A 23,822-nucleotide genomic window follows, 5' to 3' on the forward strand; every position below is an offset into this window, starting at 1 on the left:
TTCATCACCTTCTAGTTCTGGGATCAAGCTTTTATTTCTCAAATTTAATCTTTCCTCCTTTGTATACCTAACAAATACTTAAAATGATTGCTGACTACACATCAGATGCTACTTGGGGTAGTGAGAATAATGACTAAAGGACAGTGAAAAATAATGCAGCCCCCCAAATCTATGTATATGACCAGAAACTGTAATATTCAAAAATTAAAGCTTAAAAAATCAATACTAAACTAATAATCAAATTATCTCACCCCAGAAGATTAGAAATTAGTTATTTGTAGGATTATAATCCTTTAAGAATATCCTACACCAAAGAAACCAAGGACTTCTAAATCCAAACATCATTAGGATTGTATTCTTATGACTTTAGTTGTATAAACAGAAGTATATAAATTTGTAACCTCATTGAGTATAATATATCTAATTTGAGACAATGGTAAACTGAAAATTTGCCTGAAACCTACCTAACCAAAGGCAATTTAGAATATCCATGGCGATTATGGGAAACTTTTGAAATCCTCAAACTTGAATAGCTCTAAAATTTCCCAAACTGAATGAAACACATATTTCAATTGGTAGTTTGAAGTTTCCATTGTCAGGAGCCTAAAACTGCCTTTCTGCAAAGTAACATTTTAAAATTAAATGCAAAGATAAAATAGGAGAAGTGGCCAAGATGGTGGAGTGGGAAGACATTGAACTCACCCACCTCCCTCAGGCACACCAAAATTATAACTATTTAAAGAGTAATTACTGGTAAGAATGACTGGAAGACTAGCAGAAAAGATCTTCTGTAAGTACATATACAAAGAAGGAACCACAATGAGGTGGATTAGAGAGGCTGAGATGCAATATAATCAAGGCCCATGTTCCTAGACAGGTGACCTGCAAGCAGGAGAATAAGAACAATTGTGGAGATGCTCCCCCAAGGAGCCGGGGTCTGAGCTCCACACCATGCTTCCCAGCCTGGGGACTCTGTACCAGGAAGAGAAGCCCCCAGAACATTTATCTTTGAAGGCCAGTGGGGCTTACCTTCAGGAGACCCAAAGAGCTGTGGGAAATTCCATTCTTAAGGGCACACACAGAACATGTTCTGAGACCCAAGGCAGGAACACTAATTTGAAAGAAGCCTGGGTCATACCCACCAGCTGATCTTAGAGAGTCTATCAAAGAGGAAGGGGGCCACTGGGGCTCCCTCAAAATGAGGTGGCAAAGGAATATGCTCCAAATGCAAGAACAAGATAAAGTACCAGAAGAACTAAGTAAACTGGAGATAGGCAATCTACCACATAAAGTGTTCAAGGTAATAATCATAAATGTGCTCAAAGAACTTGAGAGAAGAACAAATGAACACAATGAGAATTTTAACAAAGAGTTAGAAAATATAAAAACCAAACAGAGCTGAAGAATACAATAACTGAAATAGAAAATACACTGGGAGGCATCAACAGTAGATTGTATGATCCAGAGGAACATTTTAGTGAACCAGTAGACAGAGTAGGGGAAATCATCCAAGCTGAACAAAAAAAATAATTTTTCTAAAATGAGGGCAGTTTAACAGACCTCTGTGACAATATCAGATGTGCTAATATTCACATTATAGGGGTCCCAGAAGAAGAAAGAAAGGGGCAGAGAACACATTTGAAGACATAAGGGCTGAAGACTTGCCTAATTAGGGAAAGGAAATGCAATGTCCCATATAGGGTTAACTCAAAGAGGAATATACCAAAGCATATTGTAATTAAAAAGACAAAAATTGAAGTTAAAGAGAGAATATTAAAAATAGCAAAGGGAAAGCAACTAGTTATATACAAGGGAACTCCCATAAGACTATGAGCTGACATTTTAGCACAAACTCTGCAGGTCATAAGGGAGTAGCATGACACATTTAAAATGATGAAAGGAAGAAAAGCTACAATCAAAAATACCCAGCAAGACTATCATTAATAGTTGAAGGGAAAATCAAGAGTTTCACAGGTAAGTAAAAGCTAAAAGAGTTCAGCAGCACAAAATAGTTTTTACAAGAAATGTTAAAGGGACTTGTCTAAGCAGAAAAGACCACAATTAGAAATATGAAAATTATGAAAGGAGGAATCTCATTGGGAAAGGCAAGTATATGATAAAGATAGTAAATCAACCACCTATAAAGCTAGCAGTGGCACCCCACTCCAGTACTCTTGCCTGGAAAATCCCATGGATGGAGGAGCCTGGTGGGCTGCCGTCTATGGGGTCGCACAGAGTCGGACACGACAGAAGCGACTTAGCAGCAGTAGCAGCAGCATAAAGCTAGCAGGAAAGTTAAAAGACAAAAGTAGTTAAGTTATCTACATCCACAATGAGTAGTTAAGGGATACATAAAACAAAACTTATCAACCTGGTTTCTCTGGTTTACATCTGCTAGTTCATATCCTTCCTGGTGAAGGCCAGGCCCAGTACTGGATGAAAACTGCTAACAAGGAGAATCCTGAAAGGTGTCTAGAATTAAAGCTGGAGATGAGCCCACTAAGTTTTTATATGATCAGACTCAGGCAACTGCTACACAACTTCATCAAGCAATTTCTGGACTTTTCCAAAGCCTGTTGACTGGGACATAATTCAAGCTTGCACACAAAAATCTGCTGAACCTGTTCATGACAATTATATTTGACTTCAGATTGTTAAGGAAAATTTTGGTCTTCCTTCAAATGTTGATCCCACGTGGGGAGCTTTTGATTTTGTGTTTATCAGTGGGCTGAACTGGGACCTTTCCCTTCTAGTAAAAAGGACCAGGATGGGATGGGTAACCCATGGGATGTCCAGTTCAGATGCAGTTAATCTGGTATACCAGCTCTCTCCCACTTTAGAGGAGTCATCTAAAAGGAAGATCAACAAAATTCTTAATCTTCAACTCAAGCAAATGAAGACCCTTAAAACAAAACAAAACACACAAAAAAACCCTCCTAGTTGTTATTACCTTTGCAAAACAGCCAGGACATTGGAAAAGAGACTGTTACAAATACAAACTTCTGGCACCTTCAGGTCTCTTAACTAGTTTTTCCACTGTCCTAATCCTCAAGGAAGTGGCTCTGAGGAACTACAGGGGGCTCCTCCCAACCCTCCCTCTTACTCATCTTAGAGAAATGTTTCTCCAGACTGGGGCTGAATCTCTTCCAGTCCTAACATTAGAGCCACATCTCAGTGCTCAACCCTACTACTATAAAGCAGCACTCTTTCAGAGTCCTGAGACAGTTCAAACAGTGAGGCTCTCTAGTGAACTTCACGAGTTTCTTTCTCTGAATCTATTCCCTTTGGTTTAGACCCTTTGAGAGATAAATACTCTTTTCTTCTCAGCTCCTCCATCCATATCCATTTTCACCTGAGATTTCTTAGGGAAATATAATTCCAGAATTCCTCCAAGAAAGAGGGGGAAATTAATTACTTTTCCCTTCTTTAGTTAAAAAACTGCCACTGCCCTTTTGGTGAAGGCCACCAAAAAAAAAAAAAAACAAAACTGTTATGGGATCCCCTTTAACCACTTTTGTACCTCATGTAGGAAAAGCTCACCTGAATTCTCATCATAGTCAACATTTCTCAGACCCTGCCTCACCTCCTGTAAGTCTTTATGTTAACTGCTCTTCATAGAACTCTTTCACAGAGTAAAGGTAACCCTGCTGCTCTTCTCCCCTCTGTCACTGATGAAGTCCCTCATGACTGCTTAACACTGACAGGTCTCCGCTTGACTCCTTGAGATGATATGCAGGAAAATGCTTTAGGAAACACTGACTTCTCATGGTTCTCTGATGGTTTCTTTTTAAAAAGTGACAATGACAAATACTGTGCTGGGCATGATATTACAACTCCTTTTAATACTGTTGCAGCAGCATCTTTACTTATGGCTACTTGGGCTAAACAGGCTGAATTATATACTCTTACACAGGCTTGTCCTTCAAAGTGCCACTGATAGTAGACATGCTTTCAGAGTAGCTCATGATTTTGGAATGTTGTAGGAGCAACATGGCTTCCTTACATGTGTGCTTAGTCACTCAGTCACGTCTGACTCTTTGCCACCCCATGGGCTGTAGCCCGCCAAGCTCCTCTGTCCATGGGGATTCTCCAGGTAAGAATACTGGAGTGGGTTGCCATGCCCTCCTCCAGGGGATCTTCCCAACTTAGGGATCAAACCTGGGTCTCCCACATTACAGGTGGTTTTTTTACTGTCTGAGTCACCAGGGAAGCCCAAGAATACTGGAGTGGATAGCCTATCCCTTCTCCAGGGGATCTTTCCAACCCAGGAATTGAACTGGGGTCTCCTGCATTGCAGGCAGATTCTTTACCAGTTGAGCTACCAGGGAAGCCAAAATTTTAAATGACCCTTATATTCAAGAATTATTGGATGCAATACTTTTTACCTGCTGCTTTTATTAAGATTTCAGGATATTCTAAACTTTACTTTCTGTAAGCTAAAAGAAATCACCGTGTTGACATTTCCAGAAAGAATGCTGCCCTTAAAGAAATCAACAACAACCAAACCTCTGGCATGGTCCAAAGAGATATTTCCCCAAATGGTGACTTTTAGAAAAAGTATAGAAGCCAAACACTGTTGGCCTCAAAGAAGGGAAAACAAGACTAGAAATTCAACAATTGTTGGTTTGACAAAAAGAGGAAGCTCTGGTTTGGACCAAATAACAACTCAGTCCTAGTGGAGATTCTAAAATTCTCACTCCTAACCACTGTTGGTCTACTGACAAACCATTGGTCTACTGACAAAATGATAGCATTCATGAATCAGCATTGGTGAGGCAACATTACGGCTCCAAGAAGTTATCACTTAACCCATTTGTCTGAAATATATACCCCAAATAAGCCTGTCTGCACTGCTCCTGGACATTTCAAACTGCCTAATGACCATGTGAGGTCTGGAAAAGGATTTCATACAACTTCCTCCATCTCATGAATATAAATATGTTTTAGTTCTGGTCTGTATGTTTTTACACTGGGCTGAAGCCACCTCCTGCAGACAGGCTACTGCCTCTTCTGTGACTAAAGTCCCTTTGAAAAAGATTATCACTACCTGGACAACTCTTTAACTTCATAGTGATCAAGGAACTCATCTTACTAGTCAGTAAGACAACTGTGCACTGTTTGGCCAGTTTCACAAGACTTTGACCATACTTACCACTGTCAACCCTCTAGTTTAGTCAAATGCACTAATGATATTGTTAAGATTCAACAGGAAATTTGTAGAGTCCCTAAAAAACCTTGGCCAAAAGCATCACCACAGCGGTACTTCTAGATCTTAGATCGATATCTTTTGGAACTCATAAACTCTCACACTTTGAAATAGTCATTGAATGCCCAGTGCACTTGGCTCCTGCCTCTTGACTCACTGGTAAGAAAGATTCTGCAATATTGCAAAGGCCAAATTGCTTCTATTAAAAACAATCATGTATACCTATGGCGGATTCATTTTGATATTTGGCAAAACTAATACAATTATGTAAAGTTTAAAAATAAAATAAAATTAAAAAAAAATGAAAGCAATCATGTTTTGGTACAGCAATCTTTTTACAGTGTGCTCTTGGGAGACAAAGACATTGAGCAGCACACCTTACGCTCTGTGAAGATTCTATCTACTGGAAAAAACTTACAGAAAGACTTCCTTCAACCTTGCTGGAAAGATCCCTCTATCTAGTACTGCTAACCAACCCATGTGTCACTGAACTCCAGGGAACAGACTTTGGATTTATGTGATACAGTGAAAGAAAGCACCAAACTCTGGCTGGGCCTGCACGTCATTGGGGACCTGAAAGTAAAGATTCCCTGGAATTGAAGCAGACAATACCTGATGAGACAGCCTTCCCAAGATAATCTGGACCAGGTCTGTTGGAAACTTGCCTGCCAGACCTTTAATGATGACATGATACTTCAGAAGATCTCAGATGTCTATGATCTTGATAACACAAGGGTTTTACATAAAAATGGCCTAAAAGAGTTCTCCCTCCTACACTTCCTTGTTAGTAGAATATGACCTCAATAGGTTTTCAATCTGCATGCTTTCCCTCTGATGTGAGAAACTACACCAAAGGTCCTTCTTGGCACTGAGAGATAAAATGCTGCTGAAACCAGAAAACTGGACTCCTTACCAGCAATGCTTTCAGAGAAAGGTCTTGATCAAAAGGAGAAAATATAAAAAATTAATGAACACAAACCTCAATCAAAATAGACTTGGGAGATCAGAAAAGGGAGCTCTACCACTTATGACAGTAGCAGAGCCCAACAGAAAAAAGAAAAACTTCTTCTTACCTGGCAAGAGTTCACGCAATGAGAGGAGACTGTCACAAGTTAGGCAACAAAAAGCAACTATACTTCAAACTCTCAATTTCTCCAGTGGACTCTGTTTACTACAGCTCTCCAATTTCCTTTTCCCTTCTTTAAAAGAGTACTCTCCTTGCTGTGGAAGGATGTGCATGGGGTTTGCCATGTCTGTAGACCCCAAACTGCAATTCTTTGCTGATTCTGAATAAACTCATTTTGGCTGTAGGAATAACTGGCAGTCTATTTCTCAAAAACTGTCACTGAACTTGCCCTCGCACTGTAAACAACTAGAAAAGTACATGAAATTGCCTCCTTTAAATGGAATATCATGCAGTATGGGACTGTGATTCTAGAGATAAAAGAAACAAGGGAATGAAACCATCACAATATTGTAAAGCAATTATCCTCCAATTAAAAATAAAATTTTTTAAAAATTTAAAAAAAAGAAAAGAAACAAGGGAAGACCTTTTGCATCATGGGATGTTAAGACCAAAGTAGAACGTGCTGATCTCACTGAAATGATGAAATAGATTAGAGTTTAGAGAGAATGAGGTGGTTAAAAAGTAAAAGGCTTAGTACCAGAGAGTACTGACAATGCAGTCAAGGAAACTTATGGGGGTCCCATCAGTTCTCGGGCTGTATACCTGTGGTGACTGGTATACTTCACGAGACGGGATAAAGAACAAAGATCACGGAATTTGTATGCTGAATAATCCTCAGAGCTCATACAGGGTTGGGGACGTCTGAGTTTTGACTAACCAGAGTAGAAAGACCTAGTTGAACACTGAGAATATTCACTACAAAATCCAGAAGGATCCCAACTTAGTAATCTTAATATATTTTATTATCTTAGTAAAAGATAAACTAGTCCTTAATGAAGCTTAAAATTAAGTGTCAAAAGGGTCAACCTGTACTGCAAGTGATTTAATTACCTAACAGAAAAAAGTCCAGCACTCTTAAAAGAAAGAAAACAAAATCTACATGGTCCATAATGTAATGGGCCCAATGTTCAGCATCCTTTCAAAAATTAATAGATAGGAAAAGCATACATATTTGAAAAAACATTATATATAGTAGAACAAAGATAAGAATGACTGCTAACTTATAAAAAACAGAGCAAGTCATTAAAAAAAACAGAATGACATCTTTAAAGTGTTGAAGCAAAATAAAACAAAATAAAAACTGTTGAATCAGAATTTTATATTCACAAAAAATCATAAAAAATGAAAACAAAATAAATATTCAGATAAACAGAAGCTGAGAGAATTTGTCACTAACAGATCCACACTATAAGAAATGCTAAAGAAAGCTCTCTATACAGAAGAAAAATTATATCAGAAAGAAACATAGGCAAAAAAAAAGAGAGAGGGCTAGAAACAGTAAGTATGTGAGTAAATGTAAAATAATTTTGTTTTCTCATGATGGCTCAGATGGTAAAGAATCTGCCTGCAATGCTGGAGATCCAGGTTTGATCCCTGGGTTGGGAAGATACCCTGGAAAAGGGAATGCCTACCCACTCCGATATTCTTGCCTGGAGAATTCCATGGACAGAGGAGCCTGGTGGGCTACAGTCCATGGGGTTGCAAAAAACCAGACACAACTGAGCAACTAACACTTTCACTTTGAAGAGACAGTTGAATTTTTAAAACAAGAAGTGTAGCAATGTACTATGGGCTACATACATACGTTACAGTGAATTCTAGAACAGCTGCAGCATGAAGGATGCAATGAAAAACAGAAGAATTCCGTTGTACTGTTATTACATTACAGTATAACATAATACTTTTAAATAGTAGACTGTGATTAAAACACACATTGTAATTACTAAAGCAACCACTTTAAAAAGAGGCTTAGCTGATAATCCAAAATGAAAGATAAAATGGAGTACTCAATTCATCCGAAATGTGGCAGAAAACGAGGAGAAAGGGGACAAAAAGCAGATGGGACAAGTAGAAAATAAAAGTGAAAATGGGAGATTCAAATCCAATCATATCAATAATTGATTAAATACTGAACAACAAACCCCTCACCAAAAAAACCACCACCACCACCACTAGGCACGGGAGAGTACATATTGTATATTCCATTTATATAAAGGAAGGAAAGAGAGGAAGGAAAATTAACAAAGAGGGTCACTGATTGCCTGGGGCCAATGGTATGAGAAATGTTTCAGGGTATGGAAATATTCTATATCTTAGTTTGGGTGATGGTTATGTGACAGTGTGTATTTGGTACTTAAATGAATGCATTTTATTGTATGTAAATTATACTTCAGTCTTTTTAAAAGTTTAAAAAACTTTTTGAATGGCAAAACAGAGACTTAAACCCAGGCAACTTGGAAACAAGCACTTATGTTCTTATTGATCCACTATGTCACTTCTTGTCTGGCCTAAAAGATTAGGTCATCCTCTCAACATGACTTTCCAACACATAGTATTGGGACTTTAAAAAAAGTGCTCAGTTTTTAAATTGAAATATCCTCGGAAGAAAAAAAAAATCCCTAGAAATTAATTTATCAAGACAAGCCTAAGATGTAAATGATGACATCAGTGAAGAACACTGTAGGGCAGATAACTGAAGAGCTTTACACCATGTTCCTGGATGAGATGTCAGTCTTCTAGAAAGAACACTCATCTTCAATTTAATACAGACAGGTAATGGGATGCCAATCAAAATTCCAATGAGAGATGTGTGGAGGAAGGTAAGGTACTTGGAAAACCAAACTGAAATTTTATCTGAAAGAATGTACAAGAACAGCCTAAAGGTTTTGAAAAACCATATAGGAGGGTATATTGCCTGCCATACTCCAACACATCTTTTAAAATCTTATAATTAAAGCAATCTGGTACTAGTGAAAATACTGAGGAGTGATGTTACCAAGATGGCAACACAGACTGCTCCAGACTTTGCTTTCCTTCACAAGAAGCGTAAGGAACAATTGTTAAAGGACCCTAGAACACAAGGTTAAGCGGGAAGCACTCCCCTGTACCAGAGACCCATGAGAAGGGTTAAGAAAAGCAGCTACATTGTGACTATACTGCCCTCCCAGAGGCCACTGCAGCATCATGGGGAGACATTTCTCTTGACCCTCTGGCTTCTCCAGTGGGAAAGGAGAACTCAGAACTGTGAGCTGACCTGTGGGAGCCACTACTCTGATCTCACACCATGGGAACTGCAGGGGAATCTGCAGAGCTCAACCACCACAGAAATGAGACTGCAACAGAGAGAGGGGGAGGGGTTGCAACACACAAATCCTGGCAGACTGAATTCACATCTGCAGTGACCAAGCAATAATCCCAACCAGTGGCTCTGCTTATCAACAGAACCAAACTAGGGGCACACTCTGACCAGGGAACACAGATGGGTGCAGATCGGCCTGATTCATCTCCTCAAATGAGGACTTCTGCCAGCCCTAGGGCCCAGTCTGCCCTGCCCAAACAAGAAGCTGAACCACAGCACCATTCACTGAAGAGTGTCTTCTAGTCGCATCTGACCAGAATGACTGATAACTCCTGAAAGACATGTGGCCCAGTAGTGCTTGAGCCAAGAAGTGGACAGGCAGGCAGAGCCCACTGACCCCAGAGCAAGGTCAGTATAGGACATGCAGTGCTCGCCTGCAGCTGGGTTCAGTTCATACTATATTACCTATGGCTACTTTGTGCTCCAGGGGCAGAGTTAAGTAGTTTCAATAGAGACCATATTGCCAGGAAAGTCCATAACATTTGCTATCTGGCTGTGTTTTGCAGAAAAAAATTGCTGATCTCTACTCTCTATGACCTTTTAATGCTCATGGTCATAGTTAGCTGCAAATAGCATCTACAGGAGTTGGGGATATATGATAAGACAAAGCTGTGTTTCCATTTTCATCTTGACCAGAGATTAATTTACATCTCCAGTTCTTAATTTGTGTTTTTGATTCAAGAAAGTGTTCAGAACCCCAGCTTCTGGGATAGACTCTTTTGGGACAGTTTGTTAGTTTGTTTTGCCTCTGATATATGTTCCTTTTATTTCAAAATATAATATGGTTTTGTTTTTCTGGGACAGGTCTCATACAAATGGAACACACAAGAATCCAGAGATTTGAGACACAAATAGTCAATGTCCAGCTTTACTTTGTCACCCATCAGTCTTCTAGCTATGATAAGACCTTGTTAAGGTCTTATCTGCTTGTTAAGACCTTGAGTAGCCACTGCTCTTTGGGTGTTCAGTCCATGGGTAACATTTTCAATTTTCTCTCAAACCCTCTACTCATTTGCAGAACTGTTCTTTAAGCTGTGGTTTCTCAGGCACCTACCTCAGTAGACCCTGTGAACGCAATCTTGTCTATGCCAACGTGAGAAGCTATTGCTGCCCCGGCCGTTGGCCCGTATCCTGGCAAAATATTGATGACTCCTGGTGGAAAGCCAGCCTAACAAAACAGAATTGGAGGAAACGTGGCTTGTGAAAGCTGATGAAGCACATTAAATCGGATATGCTCCAGTAGGCCCCAACTGTAAGGAGGGTGGGAGCCACTCCTGAGGTCGGTTTCTCTTACCTCCTTGATGAGGGCTCCCATGTAGAGCGCGCTGAGTGGTGTTTGTTCTGCTGGTTTAATAACTACTGTATTGCCACAGCACAGAGCTGGAGCAATTTTCCAAGCAAACATCAGCAGGGGGAAGTTCCACTGAAAGGCAAAAACTCAGGGTTGATAGATGGAAAAATATTCCTCCATTACTTTGTTTTCAAGCTGTGACTTCTCAGATTTCTCAGACTGGTCCTCAACATAAATCTTGTCCCACCACAGAGTATAGATGTTTGGATTTTTTAATTACTTCATTAAGAAGAGAACAGGATTGACCTTGAAAATCTCCCCTATTCTCTCTCTGGTCAGCAAATTACTATTTTCCAGCTACCCACAAAAAGAAATCTTATCGTAAAAAGGGAGTCTTTGTTTTGTTTCAGCTTTTCATTGTTGTCATTTTATATGTTTTTAAAATTAGCTTTTGGTTCCAGTAAGTTCTTGTGTATGAAAACTTTTTCTTGCATTTGTGATTTTTTATACCAGGGTTTCAGACTGGTATAAAAGCTCTTCAGAGAGGAAGACCTAGAAGTCAGCGTGTATTTCACGGCAGTACCTTTTTCTTTACCTACGTGTATTGTCACAAAACACACAATTACAAAAAATAAAGTACATCTACTGATGAGGATGCAAAAATCTTAGTTCATCTCCTGGCCACTGCAAAATAAACTAATGGAGACTAAAAAATATATGTGTGTATCTGAGACTGGGGCCTAAGATGGTTTAAACCAATTTTAAAAAGGATATTAAGCTTGTATTGTTATAAGTGCAGGCATGAGCCTCAGTACTATCAGGTGTCGTTGATAATTTCATTAAGAAAGAAAACAGAGACCCTGGTGCCCTGGCTCCAGCCCCTGAGCACAATGTGTTTCTGCCTGAAGCATCTCAGCTGCCATCCTTGAAGGATTCTCACTGGCCCTGGCAAGCTTGCAAAAATATACAAGTGTCGTGCCTTCACCAAACACCCAATTTCTTTCCCCCTTAGTTGTTTATAAACTTGGGAGTACACAGTGATGTTTTAATTCCATCTACAGTATATAAATCTTGGGAGCGCAGTAATTGAGCTGAGCTGGCTGACAAGCGGCTCTTGTCCTGTCAGTGAAAGCTGCAGCTAACTGAGTCTGAGGAAGGCAGGAAAAGCAGGTTTGAGTTCCTGCAATTAAGGTGACAGACCTCAACCCGGCTCTGATCTGAGTGGGATTTCCCTAGGTGGTTTAGGGGCAGAAGAACTTAAACCAAATCTCTCATCTTCTCCTTTCATTCTCGAATAAATTTCACAGTAACCCAGGGTTTGGGGACCTTTAAAATAATTCATTAATATGTCTCCCAAATCTTTGGCTCCCAAAGCTGAAGATTATCTTGAGTTATTCTCCTATATTTTGAGAAAACTTCTTGTCTGTACTTTAAGAATTTAAATTGAGGCTCCCCTGAAATCCTTGCCAGAATGATTAGCTAGACTCTCCTGCTGGAAGACTCGATGATGTTTTGTATAGTGCCAAGGCTATGTATGAGGCAGAGGGGGGAAAAAAAGACAATGTTTAATGTTCCAATCCAAACACTAAGCACTACATCCATTTCCCTGTACAAGACACACAACAGCACGGCATGGTTTCAATTATGACTGTGACGTTAATTGTACTGCTGTGTCTTCTGTAGGGTCTTCTATCTAGATTCTTGTGAAAAGAAACAGTGGGAAAGAATGGGATTAAAAGACCATATCAAACAATATGCCTGGAAAAATGGTGAGTCACAGTTCTAAAAAATAAACAAGCAAATATAACAAAGCATTAATTTTCCATAAGCTGAATGGACATCCATAACTGAAGGCAGGTTATTAATACACTGGGCTTTGCTTTGCTTATTTTAATCATGAGAATTCCATAACTTGAGAATTCAACTCCTGGTAACGAAGCTGAAACCCTATTAACCTGTTCAAATAAGCATTTGCAGGGAGGCTGTTAAAGATATGTCAACAACATGAGCTCAGTTTTTTTCTCCCAGTAATGGAAAACACACATTGCTGAAGTCCATGTTTTATGTATCTTTAAGAGAACTGGTTCAAATGAAAATAAATACGGGGCGTGAGGAGATACACTCACCGGGATGATCTGTCCACAAACACCAATGGGTTCATGTCTTGTAAAGGTAAAATAATCTCCATCTGAAAGAAACGAGCACAGTCACTGCCACAGAGTTCAGATGAGAAGAACTGCAGAGGGAGAACACAAGTGGCAGCAAAAAGCAGAAATACAGTTGGAAACACTTTTGGTCATGGTTCCCACTCCACTGTGTGTTAAAGCGAGTAGAAGCTATCACTTGGCAAAGGGTTTCTCCACAGCCGGTTCCCAGACACCCAAACAGAGTACTGGTAGAGGGCCCTGAAGGCAAAATAAAGGATGAGTTTATCACACCAGATGCTGTCCTGGGGGTGGGCAGTGGGGAAGGGACAGAGCGGGGAGTGGCTGGAAACTGGAAAATATTAAATATTATATTAACTATCAAAATGATACTTATATATGGAATAGTTACTTGAGTTAAAAACTGAGGTTCCTCAAAATTTTAAATAGCTTTCTGAAAATATTAAAAAAAAAAAAAAAAGAAACTAAGTAAAATGCTATTGGGTAAATTTAAAATGCCAGGCAACTGGAAAAGGCAAGATTTAAAAGTAAGATCTGTTTTATAACTCAGTCTAGGTGTCCAAATGCACTTCTGGGCACTGGGGGAACCCAGGCATGTCAAGGCCTATTTCAAGAAGGCAAGAGTCCACTTCAAAGAAGATTTCATCAACAACCCAAAGCCTCCACCTTCAAACCAGCCATAAAAATGAGGATGATTTAATGACCTTGTTTTCCCTATAGGAGCAAGCGGCAGTTGGAACAAATACCCAGGAAATCCAAACCAAATTCTTCTTTAGGAAAGTACCATTATGTTTATCTGAATTATTTTAAGTGGCTAAAGGAAAAAAACAAAGAACGTCTGTTTTTAGCATAAAGCTTTTCATTTTTGGTATTGGGTCTTCCCCGCACCCCACCCCCATTAATTGTCAACTCTTTGGCCACTTCACTGACACTTGTTTTCTCTCTCAAAAGACGTTCACTGGGGAAAGTGGAGACCCTCTGTTAATACTCAGGAAGAGCATTACTATTAGAGATGTGGACAAAAGTGGGGACAGGAGGAGATGTTAATTCTTCCCAGAATTAACAGCTATCTGTTGCTGGCACATCTTTTCAAAGAACTTTCCCCCCGACATACATTAGCATCCTTTTATGCATCCTTTTATCCTCTCTCTTTTTCAAAAGAATACAAATGGGACTATATTATACACAGGCTTCTACACTTTGGTTTTTCCCACTTTTTTTCATATAAATCTAACACACTTTTTAAGCTGCTGAATGTTTTGCCACTGGCTCAATAAATAATGGCACTGCTGTAAACTGTCCTGAGGGACTAAAGAGACCGCTTTCAGTGCAAGCTATTACAAATAATGCTGTAACACTATTTTATATATCTCTGCATATTGGTGAAATTTCACAGTCAGAATGTACATGCATTTCACATTTTGATAAATAGTGCCAAATCACCCTTCAGAAAAATTATTCAGTTTATAATTCCAACATGTTTTTTTCCTCCCTATCCTTTAACACTGGGGTTTTTCAAACATTTAAATTTTGGTCAACCTGAAAGAAAATGACAACTTGTTTTGATTTGTGCTTGATGATATATGGATTGAATATGTTTTCATGTTTAATAGCCATTAAAATTTTTTTCTTCAGGTTTATATCCTCTCCCATTTTTCTACCGGTTTATTCTTCTTTTTCCGTCATTTAGAGAACTCTGTATATATTAAGGACATTAGGCCTTTGTCATGTGTATACGCAAAGTTTTCCCCTTTGTCTGCTACTTGTCTCCTAATTTTGTTTGATGTATATACTTTAAATTAAAGACTTTAGGAAGTAGGTAAACTCAGTAACTGTAGGAAAGAAATTATTTTAGAATGTATCTCCACTAAAACAACAAAAAAGAGCCCAAATATGGAAACCATCCACAGGAGGACAATAATAAGTCTAAGTAATATTTAAAAAATCAAGTTAACTATCTCAGCTTTGTATGCAGACAATTCAAGAATTTTCATAGATATCTTTATTTCCAATAGTGCCAGTTACCACCTTTCTTCAATTTATAAATCTCTGAAAAAGTTTTTTTTCCTATTAATACTTTTCACATTTTTTCCTTTAGAAGATATAAATGTTTGTTTCTTCTCCCTGGGAAGATTTTTCATGGGGAGAAAAAAAAATGATCAAGAGGCTAAAGAGTATCATTTGCAAGGAAATTCTCCCCAAATAAATGCTATAATATGGGTAAGGTGATGGATTCAAGTATTAATCACAGACTATAGAAAGAGAGTGTAATGTCAATATGGAGTGCAAAGGGCTAAGAAAAAAACTGGAAGATGAACTGAAGAGCAACACAGGTGTTTATTTTAGCAGCACTAGAATGGTTCAGAAGAATTCACAGGGCACTTGCACAAGCACAGCATGGTAATTCATAAAGCATTGCCCCTCTCTCCATTCTAAATGCTGAAGAATTTAGTTGTACTACGTATATAATTCTGAAAGTTATTGAAGAAACTAGAGAAAAAAAAAATGTAGGGCAATCTTTAAAAGCTGACCTCAAAAGGAAATGAACTTAACTCCATAACTATATCCAAAGGGAAACTGAGTTATGTGGAATAAGAACTTTCCTGGATAAATATTCACAGAATCAAAATTTAGCTAAAGCAGGCACAAGGAAAGAAACTGAAGATTCTTCTAAGTTCCTCTAAACAGTAAATAAATAAAGGGTATTTTGGTGCTTGAGCTCTTCCCAAAAGAGCACTGAATGAGAGAGATAAGGGTCCCAGACCTTTGAGTTCAGTCTGTATTCTAGGATGGTTGGTGGAAGAGGATTCTGAACACCCTTAGTCTGAGCAGGATACCTGGCACATAAGAACTATACCTCCTACATGTAACCCCTGACCAGGGCTGGAGGCATGCCAGAGGTCCCACACAACTAGTATGACACAGCTCTGACTCTCACCAGCTTCTAGACCAGGGTTCCCCAAAGGCCAATCACGTAAGAGCCACCTTCCTGAAATCCAAAACAGAGGGGATATGCATACGTATAGCTGGTTCACTTTGCTGTACAGCAGAAACTAATAAAACATTGTAAAAATACTACATTCCAATACAAATTTTCAAATTGCAAAAAAAGAGCCATCTTAATTTTTACTATATCCAAGTATCACCTACCCTACTACTTTTAATATCTTAAATTAACTCATCTTTTAATGTAAAGTTTAAAAATAAAATAAAATTTTTAAAAAAATTAAAAAATTAAATAAATAAATAAAAGCTATTTGATAGCCTCACCTTCAGGAAAATCTAAGAAATAAAAGATTTCATGAGCTAGCAATATTTTCTTCTAATATTCTTCAAGCCTAATAATTAAAATAAACATGGATTCAGTTCAGTTCAGTTACTCAGTCATCTCCGATTCTTTGCCACCCCATGGACTGCAGCTCACCAGGCCTCCCTGTCCATCACCAACTCCCAAAGTTTACCCAAACTCATGTCCATTGAGTCAGTGATGCCATCCAACCATTTCATCCTCTGTCGTCCCCTTCTCCTCCTGCCTTCAATCTTTCCAGGCACCAGGGTCTTTTCAAATAAGTCAGTTCTTCGCATCAGGTGGCCAAAGTAGTGGAGTTTCAGCTTCAACACCAGTCCTTCCAATGAACACTCAGGACTGATCATCTTTAGGATGGACTGGTTTGATCTCCTTGCAGTCCAAGGGACTCTCAGGAGTCTTCTCCAACACCACAGTTCAAAAATATCAATTCTTTGGCACTTAGCTTTCTTTATAGTCCAACTCTCACATCCATACGTGAGTACTGGAAAAACCATAGCCTTGACTAGACGGACCTTTGCTGGCAAAGTAACGTCTCTGCTTTTGAATATGCTGTCTAGGTCGGTCCTTCCAAGGAGTAAGAGTCTTTTAATTTCATGGCTTCAGTCACCATCTGCAGTGATTTTGGAGCCCAGAAAAATAAAGTCAGCCACTGTTTCTACTGTTTCTCCATCTATTTGCCATGAAGTGATGGGACTGGATGCCATGATCTTAGTTTTCTGAATGTTGAGTTTTAGGCCAACTTTTTCACTCTCCTCTTTGACTTTCATCAAGAGGCTCTTTAGTTCTTCTTCACTTTCTGCCATAAAGGTGATGTCATCTGCATATCTGAGGTTACTGATGTATCTGCCCGCAACCTTGAGTCCAACTGTGCTTCATCCAGTCCAGCGTTTCTCATGATGTATTCTGCATATAAATTAAACAAGCAGGGTGACAATATACAGCTTTGACGTACTTATTTTCCTATTTGGAACTAGTCTGTTGTTCCATGTCCAGTTCTAACTCTTGCTTCCTACCTGCACACAGATTTCTCAAGAGGCAAGTCAGGTGGTCTGGTATTCCCATCTCTTTCAGAATTTTCCACAGTTTATTGTGATCCACACAGTCAAAGGCTTTGGCATAGTCAATAAAGCAGAAATAGATGTTTCCTGGAACTCTCTTGCTTTTTCAATGATCCAGTGGATGTTGGCAATTTGATCTCTGGTTCCTCTACCTTTTCTAAAACCAGCTTGAACATCTGGAAATTCACAGTTCATGTATTGCTGAAAACTGGCTTGGAGAATTTTGAGCATTACTTTGCTAGGGTGTAAGATGAGTACAATTGTGCAGTAGTTTGGGCATTCTTTGGCATTGCCTTTCTTAGGGATTGGAATGAAAACTGACCTTTTCCAGTCCTGTGGCCACTGCTGAGTTTTCCAAATTTGCTAGCATATTGAGTGCAGCACTTTCACAGCATCATCTTCCAGGATTTGAACTAGCTCAACTGGAATTCCATCACCTCCACTAACTTTGTTCGTAGTGATGCTTCCTAAGGCCCACTTGGCTTCACATTCCACATTCCTGGCTCTAGGTGAGTGATCACACCATCATGATTATCTGGGTCATGAAGATCTTTTTTGTATAGTTCTTCAGTGTATTCTTGCCACCTCTTCTTAATATTTTCTGCTTCTGTTATGTCCATACCATTTCTGTCCTTTACTGAGCCCATCTTTGCATGAAACGTTCCCTGGGAATCTCTAATTTTCTTGATGAGATCTCTAATCTTTCCCATTCTATTGTTTTCTTCTATTTCTTTTTTTTTTATTTTATTTTTTAACTTTACAATATTGTATTGGTTTTGCCATATATCAACATGAACCTGCCACAGGTATACATGTGTTCCCCATCCTGAACCCTCCTCCCTCCTCCCTCCCCGTATCATCCCTCTGGGTCGTCCCAGTGCACCAGCCCCAAGCATCCAGTATCGTGCATCGAACCTGAACTGGTGGCTCGTTTCATATATGATATACATGTTTCAATGCCATTCTCCCAAATCATCCCACTCTCTCCCTCTCCCAAAGAGTCCAAAAGAGTCCAAAAGACTGTTCTATACATCAGTGTCTCTTTTGCTGTCTCGTATACAGGGTTATTGTTACCATCTTTCTAAATTCCATATATATGCGTTAGTATACTGTATTGGTGTTTTTCTTTCTGTCTTACTTCACTCTGTATAATAGGCTCCAGTTTCATCCACCTCATTAGAACTGATTCAAATGTATTCTTTTTAATGGCTGGGGGCAGGAGGAGAAGGGGACGACAGAGGATGAGATGGCTGGATGGCATCACTGACTCGATGGACGTGAGTCTCAGTGAACTCCAGGAGTTGGTGATGGACAGGGAGGCCTGGCGTGCTGCAATTCATGGGGTCACAAAGAGTCGGACATGACTGAGTGACTGATCTGATCTGATCTAATACAGGAATATATCTACCTAAAGAAACTAAGGATCTATATATAGAAAACTATAAAACACTGGTGAAAGAAATCAAAGAGGACACTAATAGATGGAGAAATATACCATGTTCATGGATTGGAAGAATCAGTATAGTGAAAATGAGTATACTACCCAAAGCAATTTATAGATTCAATGCAATCCCTATCAAGCTACCAACAGTATTCTTCACAGAGCTAGAACAAATAATTTCACAATTTGTATGGAAATACAAAAAACCTCGAATAGCCAAAGCAATCTTGAGAAAGAAGAATGGAACTGGAGGAATCAACCTGCCTGACTTCAGGCTCTACTACAAAGCCACAGTCATCAAGACACTATGGTACTGGCACAAAGACAGAAATATAGATCAATGGAACAAAATAGAAAGCCCAGAGATAAATCCACACACCTATGGACACCTTATCTTTGACAAAGGAGGCAAAACTATACAATGGATTAAAGACAATCTCTTTAACAAGTGGTGCTGGGAAAACTGGTCAACCACTTGTAAAAGAATGAAACTAGAACACTTTCTAACACCATACACAAAAATAAACTCAAAATGGATGAAAGATCTAAACCTAAGACCAGAAACTATAAAACTAGAGGAGAACATAGGCAAAACACTCTCTGACATACATCACAGCAGGATCCTCTATGACCCACCTCCCAGAATATTGGAAATAAAAGCAAAAATAAACAAATGGGACCTAATGAAACTTAAAAGCTTCTGCACAACAAAGGAAACTATAAGCAAGGTGAAAAGACAGTCTCCTATTTCTTTGCATTGATCATTTAGGAAGGCTTTCTTATCTCTCCTTGCTATTCTCTGGAACTCTGCATGCAGATGGGTATATCTTTCCTTTTCTTCTTTGCCTTTCTTTCACCTCTCTTTTCTCAGCTACCTGTAAGACCTCCCGAGACAACCATTTTGCCTTTTGCATTTATTATATTAAATACAGTTCCTTGTGCTATACAGTAGGTCCTTGCTGTTTATTTGTTTTATATATAGTATTCTACATCTGTTAATCCAAAATCCCAAATTTATCCCTCCCTTACCTTCTCACTTTAGTAACTGTAAGTTTGTTTTCCATGTCTGTGAGTCTATTATGTAAATAAGTTCATTTTTATCATCTTTTAAAGATTCCACATATTAATGATACCATATGATAATTATCCTTGTCTAACTTAATACTCTTAGTATGATAATTTCTAGGTCCATCCATGTTAGTGCAAATGACATTATTTCATTCTTTATATGGCTGAATAATAATACTCCATTATGTGTATACATACACACACATATCTTCTTTATCCACTCATCCATCAAGGGATATTTAGGTTGTTTCCATGTCTTGGCTATTGTAAATAGTGCTGCTATGAACACTGGGTGCATGATTTTTGAGTTAAGAGTTTTCTCCAGATATATGCCCAGGTGTGGACTTGCTGGATCATATGACAACTCTATTTTTAGTTTTTTGTGGAACCTCCATACTGTTCTCATCTGGTTGCACCAATTTATTTTCCCACCATTAGTGTAGGAGGGTTCCCTTTTCTCTACACTCTCTCCAGGATTTACTGTTTATAGACTTTTTGATGATAGCCAGTCTGACCAGGGTGAGGTGATACCTCATTGTGGTTCTGATTTTCATCGTGCCACATAATATGCCACACTGTGCTTCTCAAATTTCAATGTGTACACAAAGCATCTGGAGTTATTAAAATGCAGATTCTGAACCTGTAAATCTAGGGTGGAACCCAAGAGTCTGCATTTCTACGAGCTCTCAGGTTACACCAATGCTTCTGATCCACAGACCACACTCCAAGTACCCGGGTTCAGAGGAACCAAGTGGATAAAGGGAAGTCCCCAGGTATTGCGATGATCTACAGTTGTTGACTTCATTTCTATTTACTTTTGGCCTCTCTGATAACTACTAATTTGCCTGAAAGGAATCTGAAGTGTAGAAGAATCTAAGCAATGTTTTTAACACTTTTAAATTACAATAATAAAAACAAAAACATATATAACTTTTACAAAATATTTTCATATTCTTGCCTCATTTCATGCTCAAAACAATGTATGGAAAAATTAAGGCAAGTATTATTATTTGAAATTTACAAGTAGTGAAAATATGCCACAGAGAGGTTAAGTCTAAAGTAGTATCACTGGTTAAGTTGTGGCTCCTGAACTTGAAACTGGGTGATCAGACTTCAAGTTCACTTCCCTTAGAAACATACCAAAGGCTCTTCTGTGAATAAGGTTTGGATTTGGGTGGATATCACAAACCACAGAATCAGAATGTAATGTCAAGGAATGCAGATGGGGGAAAAAAGGGTGAAGATGATTCTTCAAGGATGTGGTGTGTGGAGAGAGAACTCACATAGACTCCTGTATCTCAAGCTATAAAGGGAATGCTACAGAGCACAGGCTTCCTCTCAGGTTGGGAAGTCTAAGGCTGAGTGCCTCTCTGCATCTGGGAGAAGTGGACTCCAGTGGGCGGCAGTGTTACTTCTCCCTCCTTCTCTTCTGTACCTAAGACGAAGTATGAGTACTCCTCTCTGCCTAGAATAAAAATCACAGCCCATTTCCCATCTTTCATGTTAATATGTTCAGTCACTCAGTCGTGTCTGACTCTTTGTGACTCCATGGACCATAGCCCGCTAGGTTTCTCTATCCATGGCATTTCCCAGGCAAGAATACTGGAGAGGGTTGCCATTTCCTCCTTGAGGAGATCTTTCCAACCCAGAGATAGAACCCACATCTCCTGTATTGGCAGGCAGATTTTTTTTTTTTTTTAAACCACTGAGCCACGCCGGGAAGCCCAAAGTGAAAGGGTTAGTTGCTCAGTCATGTCCTCATGGACATGAACTATATAGCCTCATGGACTATAGCCTGTCAAACTCCTCTGTCCATGGAATTCTCCAGGCAAGAATACTGGAGTATATAGCCATTCCCTTCTCTAGGGAATCTTCTTGACCCAGGATTAGAACCTGGGTCTCCTGCTTTGCAGGCAGATTCTTTACCATCTGAAACACCTTTAGTCTTTTTGCTGTAACACTATTTAAATACAGTAAGATGATTAAAAAGATTGTTTCCATCATTTCTCTAGCTTTGCACTATAAAGCACATCAGCTTGACAGAGGAAAAATTCTCCATCCAAACTCAGATACTCCACTTTAGGCTACAATCATCTTAGGTCTTCTTACAAAATATAAGGCATTACAGAGAGAGCTCAGACTCAGAAAGAATGGACTGCGTTTGATGAAAATAACAAATAAATGTTCTGAATACCATATTCCAAGCCAGGAAGTTAGCACACAACCGTGGTAGAGAAAACTAAAAAAGAGATGAGACACCAAGATGGAAATACTAAATCTCGTGTTTAGAACTTTTTAGCTCTTAGCCTCTTTTCCATTTCATTCAAGAAAGTAAAAACTACTGTTCTTAGAAGGAGTTTAAGACACACCCAGAGACAACATTTCTGATGTGTTTTTACACATCAGTGTTATATACCTTGATGAAGAATTACAATTAAAAGCTTAATCATGAATTTAGTTGAACTACGGATCAAATTTTACCAAGCATGTATAGATTAGGCCATTTCTTAGTTTACAGTTAAACTAAGAAGAGTCTTTGTCCCTAGAGATGAGTAACAGAAAAACTTCTTCCGTATCTGTGAATGTTAAGCCACTGTTCTGTGTTATTTAATGGACATGAGTTATTTAATGGACATGAGTTTGAGCGAGCTCTGGGAGTTGGATAGACAGGGAAGCCTGGCATGCTGCAGACCATGGGGTCACCAAGAGTCAGACATGACGAAGTGACTGAACTGACTGACAGCAAATTACACAGGAAAGATAGAAATTACTTAATTAGAACAACTATGTGGATTATTCCTTCAGGATAAATATTACTCCTTAAAGCAGATTTTACAGCTGCTTAAAAAAAATTAACAAAATTATTATTCTCATAAGAATATTGGACATTGAAACACTCTATACATAAACTAGAATATGATTAGGTAATATGTATGGTAAATAAAATCAGAAGAATCTGAAATGTGCCAGAAATTGAGGAGAAATTTATTAAATATGGACCTCAAGAAGTGGCTCCCAACTACAATACTAAGAGCATTTCAAGAACTGCTACAAAAAAAAAAAAAAGAACTGCTACAATTTTTAGATACCTGCTAACTCTAAAAATGAGTTTATTTAATAGCATCAAAATCGGTTAAATAATTCAACAAATGGATGGCCATCTTCCAATCTCTAATTTGTGTAGGAATTGCCTTTCAAGGAACTAGCAATGACCTTTTGGTGACCCCAGTAATGAACAATTAGACCAACTACACTGAACTAGTTCATTATGTCCTCTAGCAGATTCCTATGTATTCTGAGACTGAGCAGATCTCACTGGACATTTCACAGCTGTAATGATAAACTCCATAGATACCTATACAGACACTGGAGATTCTATAATAATATACAGTGAAGATGACACTATTTCCCCCAGGTGTCAAGTGGTAGCATCTCAGAAGTTTAACCACATGCTCCTGAGTCAATTATAAACATATTTTAGCTCTACCACTACACATTATATGATCTTGGGGAAAAAGCTACTTTACTTCTCTGGACCTTAGTTTCTTTGAAAAATGAGGAGGATGGCCTTAGGGATCCCTGAGTTTTCTTCAACCTGCCTCTCAAAGAGGTTACATGTGAAGCAGACTCCATGATCTGTCACCACCAATTCAGGTAACTCTACCTGCTTTGGGTTTCCCTGATAGCTCAGCTGGTAAAGAATCTGCCTGAAATGCAGGAGACACTGGGTCGGGAAGATCCACTAGAGAAGGTATAGGCTACCCACTCCAGTATTCTTGGGCTTCCCCTGTGCCTCAGCTGGTAAAGAATCTGTCTGCAACGGGAGACCTGGGTTCAATCTCTGGGCTGGGAAGATCCCCTGGAGAAGGGAAAGGCTACCCACTCCAGTATTCTGGCCTGGAGAATTCCATGGGGTCACAAAGAGTCAGACACTTTGTTTGTTTCTATCTGTATACTG

The 23,822-nt window shown here is 39.0% G+C and overlaps 1 protein-coding gene across 1 annotated transcript in view; it reads right to left on the bottom strand.

Moving 5' to 3' along the window:
* Positions 1 to 23,822, bottom strand: part of ALDH1A2 (aldehyde dehydrogenase 1 family member A2) — a 125,699-nt gene that overhangs the window by 32,880 nt on the left and 68,997 nt on the right. Inside the window, exons 5-7 of the mRNA XM_005910439.3 lie at positions 12,949 to 13,010; positions 10,826 to 10,954; positions 10,586 to 10,699 (exon numbers count right to left, since the gene is read on the bottom strand). Of these exons, the coding sequence (XP_005910501.1) occupies positions 10,586 to 10,699; positions 10,826 to 10,954; positions 12,949 to 13,010 (305 nt within the window). The remainder of the gene's footprint in view (positions 1 to 10,585; positions 10,700 to 10,825; positions 10,955 to 12,948; positions 13,011 to 23,822) is intronic.

This window comes from Bos mutus, chromosome 10 (genome assembly GCF_027580195.1).
Source record: "Bos mutus isolate GX-2022 chromosome 10, NWIPB_WYAK_1.1, whole genome shotgun sequence".
NCBI classification, from domain to species: domain Eukaryota; kingdom Metazoa; phylum Chordata; class Mammalia; order Artiodactyla; family Bovidae; genus Bos; species Bos mutus.